Raw genomic sequence first — 15034 nt, forward strand, 5'->3', positions numbered from 1 at the left:
ACATAAATAAATAATAAAACAAAAAAGCCTTTTATTTTATTTTATAAAGCTATTTTATAAAGCAAAGAGAAAAAAATATTACATGCAATTTCATTCAGTAACAATTATTTACTTAATAAAATAAATTTATAAAAAATATTCAATTAATTACATAAATTCTTCATTATTGTTTATATATATGTATATATATATTTTCATATAGTTTTATATAGTTTTCCAAATGTTTCTGTCCTTTCCGAATCCCGTCCAAGTAGGGCCTGCCACATCATTAGATCTAGAACATTAGATCTTCCGCGTGGTCTTGTTTTATTTCGTGGATACCAATACAACATTTTTTCGCTTCATTGCCCATCTGTTGCCCTTGCTAAGTGTCCTGCCCACCTCCATTTTAGTCTACAGATCAGCTCAGCAGCATCGATAATCTGTGTAATTTCCCTTATATCTTTATTTCTTTTTCTGTCTTTAAGATTCAGCCCTATCATGCTACTTTCTGCTGTTCTTTGGAACACTTGAACTTTGTTTAGGGAATTTTTGGTCAGTGCCCAACTCTGACATCCATACATCAATGTTGGGAGAATGACTGTATCCATTACCTTCTTTTTCAGTGTAACAAGTAACGTTGATTTAAAGATTTCCCTTAAAGACCAGTATCTACACCAAGCTTTTCTGCATTGTACTTCTGTATTGGTCGGAATTGTAAAGGATATGTTCATCCCTAGATATATATACTCTTCCATATAATCAATACTTCGTGTCTCAATAATAAGAGTTTTTTTTTTTCTATTGGTCATAACAAAGGAGTTAATTTTCAAGCCACATCTTTGGCTCTCTTTATTTAAAGTGTTGAGCATGTATTCGACATCTTTATAGTTTTCAGAAATCACAACAACATCAGCAAAACGCAAATGATTTAAATATTCATCATTGATATTAATTCCCAGGTTCTTCCAATGTAATTGCTTAAATATATATTCTAGTAACGCAATAAAGAGTTTGGGTGAAATGCGGTTTCCCTGTCATATTCTTCTTTTTGAGTCAAATGGTTTTTTTTTCACGTTCCAAATTTTACTATAGCTTTACAACTTTTATATATTGTCATCAATATTTCAAAATAGCTTTCTTCTACACTTTGTATTAGTAATGCTTTCCACAATGGTTCATGTAAAATTGAATCGAATGCTTTTGAATAATCAACAAAAACAACGTATAGCTCCTTTCCGTATTCTGTATATTTTTCTATTAGTTGAGTCAATATAAACATAAAGATATAGTAAATAAATAGTAATAAGAAATAAACAATAAAATAACATTAATACATAAATAAAAAATAATAATAACATAGTCTGATTACATGGACGAAGTCGCGGGTAATAGCTAGTATTTAATAATATATATTCTAATACAATAAACACAATTTGTTTATACATTTCAATTGATAAGACAATAATTATATTTTAGTAATATTTAAAATTCTCTATGATAATATTGAAATCCAAATCTATAAAATTTTAATTCAAAATTTTATATACTTAGGTTAGTCAGGACTCCTGATTCAGGAGGCTATAGACGGTAGTACGCAGGTATGCACCAACAAAACAAATACTTAACATTATGTTGTAATTTGTAGTATTTTGTTATATAAATGGGAACGGCGATGAATATGTTGAAACATCGGATCTGATAAAAAGTGGACTGTATAGACAACAATGAAAAATTACATAAAATGTGTCTCCAATAACTTAATTTTACTACCCAATTGCAAATGTTAAAAGACTGAAATATATTTTCCAACAAATAAATATTTTTTTATTGCACTCAGATATACAGTAATAATAATAAATAGAAATAATATGGGTAAAGGCGAATTATTTCTAAAAAAAAGGTCTCTAATACTCATAATTAAAAGTAAAAAACAAAATTATGGATAACAATTTATCACAATCATTGCTTACGATAATAAATTAAATCAGGATACTTAGGTACAGATAGGATATTCAGAGTATAATATTATATTATCTATGTGTTAGTTATCTTGACGATTAGTTAGATTAATTCTAACTTGATCTTGTAAGTATTCCTATCCAATTACCATTTATTATCAAATAAAATCTGATAACAAAATTTATGAAGACATATTTTAATTATCAGCATACAGTCGCTTTTAAATCAACAGGGTTTTTGGATGGCTGGTAGATGACGTGATAATCATTTCAGTATGAAAAAACCTATATTACTCGGTATAAGTTTAGCTATTATTGTAGGAGCCGGGTTAGGAGTGTTGATTTGGTGGCTTGTTGCTGGACGCCATTCCTCGTTTACCACAATACGTAAGTAATATTCATCATCATTATCATTATATCAGCCGTGAACTGTCACTGCAGAACATAGGCTTTTCCTTTTTGGAATTTTGCCAGTAGTAGTAATATGCTTGTCAGGTGAGTTTGCAACCGCAGTTAGCTTTTTATGATGTTTTAAGACACCCACAGCAAAGGAAGGGTTGGTATATTCTATGCCGGGACCACATGGCGTAATATCCATACATCTAATCAATCTGTGTTTAAGGTGGGTGGAAAGAAGTAATTAAGATTAGTTACGAGAACTACGAGTAGCGGCCCCTTTACTAGTTTTTTTTTTATTGGATGAAAATAAATAGTGACTCCGCCTACGCTATCGGTATATACTGGCAGGGCGCTAGTGAGGGATGATAACTGAAAATGGAACAGCTCTGTTGGTCCATCGTGACGAATTTTACCATTATTAACCATGGTGGATCCCAGGGAAACCGCGTGGATGTCGACCCGAGAGAGTATATTGCCAGCAATGGGGCAGTTAGATCCCATCACTAACATTCTTGTCAAATTCGTCTAGTAGACTAGGAATTACAGACAGACATTTTTATTCCAGTACTAGAAGAAAATGCCCTAGGAACTATACCATACAATGCTGCGTTCACAAGAATACGAGGTGCTGGTGACATCTTTTGGTGGTTTTACCCTACTACGCGATCTGACCCGAGTTCACAACCATTGATCCTATGGCTGGATGGGGTCACAGGCATACCCCCGAGTCTCCTCGCTAATTTTGGAATGTTCGGACCTTATGACTTAAATATGAACGAAAGAACAAACTCATGGGTATGTAAATATAAGGATATTGCTTATCTAGTGACTTATGAATTAATTCTCGTATGTCCGGTTATGGAGAAAAAGACACGAATAAAAACTAGTTTTTTTTTTTTGTTTCTAACAGGCCTCCATGAAAATCAACGTTGTAATTCAACGACTGCCGCACAATGATGAGCGTGGACCTTTTTAACAAACAATAGTTTATTTTTTGATAAATATTACTAAAATTTTTGTGTATGTAACACGATATATTTGACAATTCTAAACCGATTTAGACAACAGGATTAATTCTGTACTAAATATTCGTATCTAATATTGTCAAGGTTTAAAAGAAATTGTTTATATTATGAAACAAGATACATACTGAAGGTTGATTTTAGCCTATACCAACGTCAAAAGGTTTTTACTCATGTGTGGCTTCTGAGAAGTCTTAAATCTCCGGCACTCTTTTTAGTAGACATTCAAAAGATATTAAAATGTGAATGTTATTTTTTTTTCAAGGTTGACAATTATAATTTGCTATTTGTGGATGCACCTTTGGGTACAGGCTTTAGCAAAGCAGAACGTGACAACCAAATTCCCAAATCTCTCGAGCAAAACAGTAAGTGTATTAATATTACTATTTTGTTTCTAACACTTCCTTTTTGAGTGAGGGCGCTGCTTCACGGCAAAATTTATAAGACGGTGGCGCCTGTACTTTAGTAAATCTCTAAAATGATGAATAATACTCGTTTACTCGTACCATATTGAAAAAAAATTTAAATTATTTCAAACTGATCATAAGTTAAATTATTAATATATTTTTTCACCTAGTGGTCCGATTTATGAGTGCGAAAGGCCTCCGCTGAAAATCAACGTTGTAATTCAACGACTGCCGCACAATGATGAGCGTGGACCTTTTTAAAAACAATAGTTTATTTTTTGATAAATATTACGAATTACTTATATGATATATAGTAATAACTGTTTGCCTACTGTTTTGTTAAATAAGTGATGCTTATTATTATTATTATTATTATATTCTCCAATTTTCAAAGAACAGACTAAGAAAAAAAAATTTGCGTATTATTTTTTATCTACTAAATTACAACTATAACAAATATGGATCTAAAAATTTTACCTAATAGTTATTCTCTGTTATTATGAGCTTTAAGCGTTCGTCTGCAGAATTCTCAAATATGAGATATATACTCAGGACATCTAATATATGTTTGTAAATTTATATTGTAATTTGGTAATATGGAGATATGATCATTTTGTTCTATATATTATACATGCTATTTGTGTTTATATTATCATTGACAAAATTATGTTAGTATTTAGATTATCTGTATTTGATTTGACTCTATGAACTGCAGAATTCTCAAATATAGATATATACTCAGGACATAGTATCTATGAACTAAGTAGTTAAATAGCTATATAAATTTTTATTTTATTTAATTTACAGGCAATCATTTACTTAACGCCTTGGAGTCATTCTACAATCGTAACAGTAATTACACGACAACTCCTTTATACATTTTCGGCGAAGGGCACGGTGCACAATTAGCGTTAAGTTTGGCTATCAAATTGGCGGAGGTAAGTTTTAAACACTCAACTGATCTAAATCATCCATATATAGATAAACATTCCCATAGCGAAAATTGAGCGGCTAGTCTCGCCACAATAATAGTTTTAATATTTAATTTTGTTTGTTCTGTCAGCTTTAAAGCATTACGGTGCCTATTCGTACATATACTTCAACGCTTTCATGATGAAAGGAATATGTTCAAAAAGTATATGTAGTTATCCATAGACTCCTTGCGTCAATCTTTGCCTAATTATTTACATGTTTAAATTTCCTTATCTATCTTCATATGTAAACTCATTAGGTATAAAGGTACAAATAAATGGCATGACTCCCTCCCACCCCCACCCGACTTCCTTGACGAGTGCGACGATATCCTTCTGGCAAATCTATAAAGGACTACTTGAGTATTGTTATGAGCTTTTTTCTTTATTTTTAATTAAAGTGTACTTTCATAGGATGCACCTTTCGAGCACAATCTAAAAAGAGTGGTCATTGGCAATGGAATCATAGATCCAACTATTGCACTTACCAAATTGGGCTTTTATCTTGAAGAGCTTGCTTATGTTGACAACAATGGACGTAATGTATTGGAAACATTTTCTAATGAAACAAGGCAGTTGGTTGCCGACGGTCAGAATGGAGAAGCTTTTGACAAATTCCTGTCGTTAGGACGAGTGATCAATGAAGAAGCTGGTGCAGTAGCTGTTAACTTGGCCTTTATTGCGGATAAACTCACTCGAGAATCAACAGCTGGTAATATTTCTTTTTTATTTATAATATGGATTAAACAGTAAAACAAAAAAAAAAAAAAAAAAAAACGACCATATCAATTCGCGACTTTTCACAACCTGAAAATTTGAAATTATTAGCATTATTAAGATTAGCGAACAATAAACGACACTACCCATTGTAGTTTATAATGATCAATCAGTTATTTTTAAGTCATTATACAATTTAACAATTTTATATGGAAACAATAAGAAAATCTTTTATTTTTTGTACCATTATGATATTGCAGAAAACGACAACTATCTATAGTATATATATATATATATATATATATATATATATATATATATATATATATATATATATATATATATATATATATATATATATATATATATATATATATATATATATATATATATATAGGTCGTGGATTTTGGAAGAAGTTACACATTTCTAGATGTCGTATCAAGAACATACACTAGACAAGTTATTGAGAAATTATTGATTTATAATTAATTATCGATGTTAATAATTTAGATTTCAGCCTGAATAATGATACAAAAAATTCCTTTGTATCTTTAAATCCAATTTGGATGTTTTAATTTAGTTGCAGACGACTTTGGATTAAGGAAATATGTTCAAGATGCTTCACATTCTCGGTCTGATATTTTGAAGTTTATGGACGAAACGGTAGCTCCTGCTCTCGGCATTTCAAACGACAGAGTTTACGACGAGGGTCGTGTGGCCGTTCTGGAAGCTTTCAGGAATGTTTTCCTATTGCCAGCTGTTCACTTGAGTAAGAATATCCCTTGAACTTTATTTATATTTGACGGGAACAACTAACAATCTGAAGGTCCTCCTAATTGAAAGTGGCATAACAATGGGATCTAATAATCCCATTGATACCAATATACTTTACGCGGTAAACCATATATGATCTCTATGCGGTTTCTCCTGTAAATAATTGTGATTAATATCCGGTGAATTTGTCACAACGGGGTAACAGACCTGCTTTCATACTTAGCTACTATCTCTCACTGGTACCCCACCAACATATACTCTCGTATACTACTCATATACTATACATAAACTCGATATCGCAGGCACTGTTCCATTACTATTCATTAAAAAAATGGAATGTAATAAGTTTTAAAAATCGAAGATATGGAATAAACCGTATCGCCCATATAACCTTGTAATCCAGATCCATGATTCCGCAAATTTGCCTGTATGAATTTGGATAAAAAAAGAAAATTAAAAAATGCAGCTGTGTTTGCTTGGCTGTGTTATAGTTTAAAGAGTAGGATATGACCGTGAAATTACATGTATGAAGGCTTAATACCGTAGTCTTTAGGAATGGCAACGCATGAAGGATATCATGGCATTACAGTACACACTCTGTGCAGCGGCGGCCTTAGGGGGTGGCGAACAGGGCAATTGCCCGGGGCTTCGCTCTTGTTGGGGCTTCGCGTAACAACCCAAGCAAATTTTAAACAACCAGTGAGTGAGTGAACAAAAACTTCCTGAATTAGGTATTTTAATCTAGAATAAACAAAATTACTAACACTAAATTATACAAATAAAAAAATTGTAAAAAAAATGTAAAATAAGACAGTTTTTTGAGTCAGCGGAAAATTACTTATTACTATTTGTTATTATTATATTACATGACAAATATCTCAATCAAACAACCATACCTAGTTTCGTATCATATACTTTTCATGAAGGACAAAGGGCCTCGCAAAGACCTACCGCCCGTAGCCTCGCAAAGACCTACCGCCCGGAGCCTCGCAATGGGTAAGGCCGCCGCTGACTCTGTGACTCTAAAGTGCTGTTCAGGTCTAAAGGTGAGGATGGACAGTTTCCATCGGATAGCTGTCAGCATGTTTGCATATACTTAGTTGTTTACGTTGCTGCTAGTGTTACAACGCTGTGGATTATAGTTGTATGTTGTCGGATGTTATTCAAATCTATTCAGCTATTTAAGTAAGATAAATGATCTGTGAAAATATATAATCATCAATTTCCTGCTATTATCCCGATTATTAGGTTTTGGTACAAAGTTTTAGCTTTTGGTTTTAAGACTCACCGCCTGCTTGATGTCAACCCTCCTTGGGAATGCATTTGTTTGATGGTGCGATGTTACTTAATATATGTAAATGCAATAAAATATTTTTATTATAATTTTCAGTTGAATACATCCTACAGAATACAAATTATGCGGTTACTATATACAATGGTAATATGGATGCAGTATCGAACACCCCTGGTAGGTACCTCATCATTATCAATATATCTAACTACCTAGATCTTCCATAAGCTGGCGGGCACAAAAGCAAATATTAAGAAAAGACTTACCGTATACCAAATAAATAACTGGACGGGAAATATTTTCGGACAATGATGAGTTGTTGTTTCGCAGTTATATGTTTGTAGTACTTATGTATTTTATTGATATTCTAAATAAATGAAAAACATCTATTTACAGAATGTTAAAAGAAAGGACAAGTCACTATTATTAATGTACTAATTATAAAATTTACTAATATTATAAACGTGAATGTTTTTGTTTTTTACTTCTTAGCGCTTTAAAAGCTTACTTAAAAATTTGGTACACATACTATATGGGGTGAAGAAGGACATAGACTATTATTTCAATTGGTGAATACATCCGCGTTACGCGTACACAACTACTAGTACATATAATGAGAAAAATGTGATATATTATTCTTCTCGATATTTAAAAAAAAAAAATTTTTTTCTGCTATACTACAATAATAAGCAAATTTTACGGAGTTATATTTTTTACTACAAAATTATAACGGCAATAAAGATGACGGGCCTACTGATGGAATGCTGTAACTAGTGGCTGTAGACGTCAATAGCACAAAGAGATTTACGAGTACAAAATATACTGTGACACCAATGCCGTTTCCATTCCTGAAAACTAAGACGTTGCTTTTACTTGTTTTAGGTCAACTGGAATGGATTGAAAATCTTGAATGGAGCGGCAAAGACGAGTTTATTAGCAGCCCCCGTAGGACTCTTATTGTAAATAGTCGAGTGGAGGGTTACTTCCGAGAAACACCAAGGCTACAGTTCTATTGGATGAACGCTGCAGGACTATCAGTACGTTAATTTTAAATTCTTGAATTTTTTTAATTATAATATGCAAGAAATAATAAAAATAGCGTCGGGTTCTAACTATAATATCTGTACGTTCTTCACTCATCATCGTCATCCTTTTTTTTTTTATTTAGAGTCGGCAGAATGTTATCTTTCATTCTATTCATTCTTGAAATATTGCTTATTATTTCAAATAATTTCATTATTTTCTTGTGATATAACTAACATATTATAAAAATACCAGAGGGAGACTTTGTACAAAAGTCGTTTGCTTGGGTACCTCTGTCCCATTCGTATTTTAACCGTAAAACAGTTGTGTTTGCAGGGTTGTGTTTCGGTTTGAAGGGTGGGATATAGCGTGAATTTACAGGTTACAGAGGAATAACATCTGATTCTTCAGGAATGGCAACGCATGAGGGGTATCATGGGTGAAACAGTATACTCTGTTGTCTATAGTACTGCTCATGTTTATAGGCGACGGTTACCATTTTCCGTCAGCTTGTTTGCCATTCTAAGTTGTATAAAAAAATATTTAGTGGGAATTTATTAATGGAAAGGTCAATTGGCAATTAATATATTTTGCTTTATTTCAGGTTCCATTTGATAGCCCAGTTGCTATGAGACGAGTTTTGGAACGTATTCTAATTTGATAGTAGTAGTATTTTGTTTAGTACCTACTAGAAGTACTGATGATCGAAAATATAAAAGACTACTTCATTCCTAATGTTTATTTTTTCTTAGACTTTTTCATATTATGAAATAATAAAATTATTTGGTCAAATTTAAAAGTATTCATAATCTTGGAACTTGAAACTTCTTAACTAAGAAGTTTATTATTATTTACTTGCCTACCTTAAATATCTTTCCTGTTATTTAGATGAAATGGAAATTATTAACATCCTTCAAAGCGAGTGTTCTACTAGTAAAATTGAACATTTTCATCAAAGAAATATGGATCGAAGAACAACAGAAAATAAATTTTGGGCCTCCTATAGTAACACGGTGCATGCAGTATTAAAAGTACCTATTAGGGGAGACTGAAAATGTTTTCAAATTTTTTATTCATAAAATTTCTCATTTAACGAATTTAAAATTCTAAAACATATATTGAAAATATATATATATAACTTTTATTTGATCATCACATTTTAGTATAGTTGATATTTTGACATTGTATGAAAGTACTACTAATAGTATTATTATTACTACTTAGAGAATATTACTATTACTAAATAGTAATATTCTCTAAGTTTGTAAAATGAACGTGAAAGAATTTTTAAAATAGGTTGAGTAGTTTTTAACTTCATTCATTACAAACAAATTTATAGTGTCTATAAATAATAGGTATTAAGAGTGTTTGTTTATTAGCTTGTTACCTCTTAGCGATTGACTGGCTTAATTAATCACTATGGAATTTGATAAACATATAACACATACTAAATGGGATGGAGAATGACAAAGGCTACTATTTATCCCGGTCAGTAAACACGTCACGCAGACGAAATCGCGGGTAAATAATAAAATAATGACATTTTAATAAAGTTTATAAAATAAACATTATAACAGTAGTCGATATAATGAAATTTCATCAAGAAGTCGCAACACAAACGGTCAACTATAAATTAATAATAAGAATTTTGGTTCTTAAATTACTCAACAGAGGCAGCACCGACAGTCTTAAAAAGACTTAGATAACGTACTGCACACATTTGACGACAACACATCTAAGGTCTATGTTTCAATGATGTAGATAATGATATTTAAAAAGTATATGCCTATATATAGATATATCGATAGATCGCTGAATGTTAACATTATTTCGCTCACTGGGTTAACTACTAAAATATTTATTATTTTAATAGGTAACCCAGTAAGATAACCTAAATTAAAATTTAGTATTTCTCATTATTTGTTTTAGAATATTTCTTTCTTTTAAAATAAAATAATGTTTTACTGATAATGTGATACAATTTGTATTTTGACAAGCCGGAAACTATTAATTTCATGTACATAATGGCTTCCATGTTAACTAACGCATTTAAACGGTTGCAAATTTCAACAATTTCGCAAATTAGAGCAGTTTCCTCGAATACAGCACCATCAAATGATTCTTTAGTTATTACAAGGAAAGATTGGAAATTCCCACCAACTTATACTAAACCACGCGAAGTATGGATTGAAAACATAGATACAATTGAAGAGAAAAAGATTGGTTTATTTGAGTTGCATCCTCTTGTGTATGCAAATATGCCACGAATTGATATAATACATCAAAACGTAACATGGCAGAAAAAATACCGATGGGTATCGTGGGCTCATACTAAAACTCGAGCCGAAGTACGAGGTGGAGGCAGAAAACCATGGCCACAGAAGGGTTTGGGGCGTGCTCGACACGGATCCATTAGATCTCCACTTTGGCGCGGTGGTGGTATCGCGCATGGGCCACGTTCTGGCAAAACGCATTTCTTTATGTTGCCATTTCATTTAAGAATATATGGACTGACATCAACATTATCATCAAAACTGGCTCAAGATGATCTTCATATTGTTCAAAATTTAGAACTTCCTACAGAGGAACCTGAATATTTAAATGAATTGATAGAGAGAAGAAACTGGGGTCCATCTGTTTTAATAGTTGATGAGTATGTATCATGATAATTAATTTTATACTCATTTCTTTATGACTTAAAACTGGTAAACAGATAGCTCCTCTGAAAGTGAATAACACTTGTTACCAGTGAACATCATCAGAACACTGAAATATTTATATTTTTTGTCTTTCATTATTCTATACTTTGTAATTGTACTGTTTTAACTTACCAAACTAATATATATATATATATATATATATATATATATATATAGGCTTCAGAAATAAAAATGAGCTATACTTTGTAAAAAAAGTCATTTTAAATTGTAACTGCAATTCTACTCATAAACCTTTGTTTAGAGTTAACATTATTTTTCTAAAGTATAATCTCTAGTGTGGGTACTAGTAAATGATAAGTATATTCTCTGTGGAATAAAACAGATTACAGATATGTTCTTTACATTTTATATTTCAGTACGGATTATGCACCTCGGAACATAACAGCCGCTATAGATGCTATACAACATGTAAATATTATGCCAGTATATGGATTAAATGTATATTCAATGTTAAAACATGACACATTAGTCCTCACTGTGGCTGCTGCTGAGAAAATAGAAGAGAGGATATTATACCACCTTCATTCTGATACCAAACAGCAACAAGCCAAATTCAAATTGGATCAAGTTTGAGTAATCTTAGAACTGTACATAGCTGTAATTTAAAATAAAAAAAGTGTATTGAAAAGTATATTTTATTCTCAATGAGATTCCCTGTATGAATGTAAATGATTTTCTAGGTCCAATAAATTTTATACTATTTCCTTATTGTACATTTTTCATACATGGGCCTTCTTTTAATCTTTTTCTAGTGCAAACCTGTAATAAATATAATAATTTAAAAATTATTCCACATATTATGTATGTGTATATTATGTAAACACAATTACTTCTATTGCTTGAATGATGTTTTACCAAAACAGTATGATGAATTTATTTTTTAATACTAGAAAACTCAATATGAATAAATACAATTCTGATTCAGCCAACTAGTTAAATATTTGAGCAAATGATTATAATAACTTGTGTAATGATAAAAACAATACTTTTTTCTCTGGCATGGCAATGTCTCCAGCCATTTTCTGTCGCACATTCCATCTTAGTTCAGACCAGTCATTTTCCCCTGGCACATTTGGTTTGTACTTTTCCCATAATGATGAGTAATAATGATATAAAGAGACTGGATCACATTTTTTCTTAACTGGTTGTTTTGGCACTTTAATCACTGGAATGAAAATAAAAAAGAATAAATCTTAATTGATTTTACATAATTTTATACTTAATACCAGAGGATCTCAATACAAATAATACTCATAGATATAGTACACAGGCGCCCAGTTATTATTATTACATAGAAACATTAGATTAGTTACAATAAACATAATCTCATTTTCATAAAAAAAAATGTAATTTCATTTATACTTATATATTTTAGAAAACAAATATTTGTTTTCTATTAAAATGGCAAACAAGTAAACAGTTTACCAAATCGAAAGTAATGTCATCTATAATCAAAATAAAAAAAAAAATTAAACCTTATATATTTAACTGGCATTTACTATGATTTTGCATGACCACAATAGGATATAAAGTAGCGAATGGGACTGATTCTGATAAGCTATTTTTTTAAACTTATTTCTTAATTTTATAATTTTGTAATATTATTGTTTTATGTATATAAATAAACTAAATATATAATAATTTTCACTTAAACATATTACAAAATAGCTGACCCAGCCAACTTCATTTTACCTGAGTTAAATTTTTTCTGTATTTTTACATGATTTTTTGTGATATTTTAATAATTATTCTGGATTAATAAATTGAATCATAGATTATCAAAATCTGTCTCCACATTCTAGAGTTACAAATGTCGTAATTAACCTGATTTTGTTTTATTTATATTAATTTTGTTAATATTGGTTCTTAAAATACAAATTTTGCTATGGTATTAAATTGAAATTTTAATTCTAGAGATAGGATTAGGGAAATGCCACCTCAGGATATACCTCATTGTCCTATTCCATCCCATATACATATGTGTATAACAAATTTAAGGTTAAATTATTAAAGCATTAAAAGGTAACAAACTCATAATATTAGTAAAGATAAAAGTCAAGAAAGTTCCTTTATATGTCATTTGATAATTTAAACACTTTCTAGTTTAGACAAATTATAATAGGCAGTTATAAATACTTACAATTATTAGAACTAAGGAGTGTTTTGTCTTTTGGTACTACATCTATTTTTTTCTCTTCCCTTATGCAAGAGCAGGCTCGCCTTACAGGTTTGTCAACATTTTCTATTCTGCGCCAATTTAAACTTGGTGCCGAATATACATTTCTGATATTGTACTGTTTCTTTTGCATACAGTTTCTAGTACAGATGGTAATACTTTCTTGAGTTTTGCTTCTACTTCGTGATGAGAAAGTACTAGCGCTGTGTAGTCTCTCTGGACCTATCACCTCACATTTACTTGGACATTTTGAGTTTTCTTTTTGCTGGAGATCATATTTGATCAACTTTTTTAAATCTGTAAAAAAATATTATAGTTTTTGCTGCCCTTTCCATTATCATTTGTAAAAGACTTGTTTAAGAGACTATAAAGTACTAGTTGGTTGTCATTTAAAAAGATATAGTTTTTAAATTGACCCGACATCTAAAACAAATGATCTGTAGTTTCGTTCTTATATTAATTTCTGTTGTACCTACTTATTTATTGTTTATCCTGTTCCCTACCACTAGGAAAATATTAGCTAATGTCTCGAAGCATAATAATATTTGTTACATTATTACATTAAAGTGAAAATAGTTTCTATATATTTCTTTTACAAATTGTACAATAATTATAAATTTCATAGTAACAGTCAAAATACCTGTAATAAAGTATTTGAGAACTTCTCCACTAATGTTGTGAATACCTAAATTGTTAAGATATCGTAATATTTCCCTAGCATCTAATTCAGAAGTGATTTTATTGTAATCATATTCCATTATTTAACGAATTTTTAACTTAATCTAATAAAAAAAAACAATTACAAGACAAATTAAAATAACGGTAGTATAAACCAACGTGTGTGGTGTACATAAGGTCGTTGTCACTTCGAACAAAAAAGATTGTATGTAATCTATGCAGCCAGTTCCGTGCATTTGACAATTTTACTGTAAAAAGTAAAATTATTAAATTAAATAGTGCATGGAAGTCAATTTTCAAAATCGATTTCAATCCATGGTTTTAATTTTTCATCTCTACAATTATAATTTTAATTAGACCTTCAACTTTTTAGTAAAATGAGATCAGATTGCTTTACATTTAATTCTCGATGGTTCACACCATAATAGTTTTGTTAAATCGTAGAATTAAAATTTATACTTTAGAAATAAAGTTATAAAATTGCATCTCAAAATTGATTCATAAACTCATATTAAAGTTTCATTAGAGAATGAGTAGTGCCAACTCTAAAATACTGTAGATAATTAAAAAACGTTTGAGTAGAATTTTATCTTTGACCGATTACTAACCACAGACTATATCCATATTATTTACTCTGTGACACACGCTTCGATCCATAGACAGTATAATATTGTAAAAATGAAAATGCCATAGAAATGTTTTGAGAAATTACTTTTTAGAGGCAATACTACCTTGCGTAAGTTTGCTTGTTTTTAAATGGTAGCATTGTTTAAAAAAAAAACTATTTCTCTGAACCTATCTACCTATATTTTATTTGATAGTTTTTCTCGAAATTGCTATTTCTTGACTATGCTAATCTAAATTTATAATATTTTTATTTAGAGTTAGTTTTTTTAATCGTTACTATAAATATTT

The 15034-nt window shown here is 30.5% G+C and overlaps 3 protein-coding genes across 4 annotated transcripts; 2 read left to right on the plus strand and 1 right to left on the minus strand.

The window, feature by feature from the left end:
- Positions 1-2139: 2139 nt before the first annotated feature.
- Positions 2140-9348, plus strand: LOC113520990 (uncharacterized). Of its 2 annotated transcripts, XM_026906424.3 has the most exons (9): positions 2140-2327; positions 2905-3134; positions 3627-3726; positions 4576-4706; positions 5154-5451; positions 6038-6226; positions 7622-7699; positions 8405-8559; positions 9150-9346. In XM_026906424.3, exons 1-9 carry the CDS (start codon positions 2216-2218, stop codon positions 9204-9206), a joined length of 1350 nt encoding a protein of 449 aa, XP_026762225.2. In that variant the 5' UTR covers positions 2140-2215; the 3' UTR covers positions 9207-9346. The 2 variants fall into 2 exon arrangements, with proteins under 2 accessions (XP_026762225.2, XP_052754686.1); XM_052898726.1 differs by lacking the exon at positions 7622-7699 and having other exon boundaries at positions 9150-9348.
- An 895-nt stretch (positions 9349-10243) lies between these two features.
- LOC113514954 (39S ribosomal protein L4, mitochondrial) lies at positions 10244-11893 on the plus strand. The gene is made up of 2 exons (XM_026899054.3): positions 10244-11198; positions 11622-11893. The coding sequence occupies exons 1-2, from the start codon at positions 10561-10563 to the stop codon at positions 11836-11838; spliced, it is 855 nt and encodes a 284-aa protein (XP_026754855.1). The 5' UTR covers positions 10244-10560; the 3' UTR covers positions 11839-11893.
- On the minus strand, positions 11887-14319 carry LOC113514963 (uncharacterized). The gene is made up of 4 exons (XM_026899065.3): positions 14082-14319; positions 13406-13738; positions 12252-12430; positions 11887-12024 (listed from the first exon to the last, which is right to left on the minus strand). Exons 1-4 carry the CDS (start codon positions 14197-14199, stop codon positions 11971-11973), a joined length of 684 nt encoding a protein of 227 aa, XP_026754866.2. The 5' UTR covers positions 14200-14319; the 3' UTR covers positions 11887-11970.
- Between the last annotated feature and the right edge of the window lie 715 nt (positions 14320-15034).

The sequence above is a fragment of the Galleria mellonella genome, unplaced genomic scaffold (genome assembly GCF_026898425.1).
Source record: "Galleria mellonella isolate WM207_F2 unplaced genomic scaffold, CSIRO_AGI_GalMel_v1 utg537, whole genome shotgun sequence".
In the NCBI taxonomy this organism is placed as follows: Eukaryota; Metazoa; Arthropoda; class Insecta; order Lepidoptera; family Pyralidae; genus Galleria; species Galleria mellonella.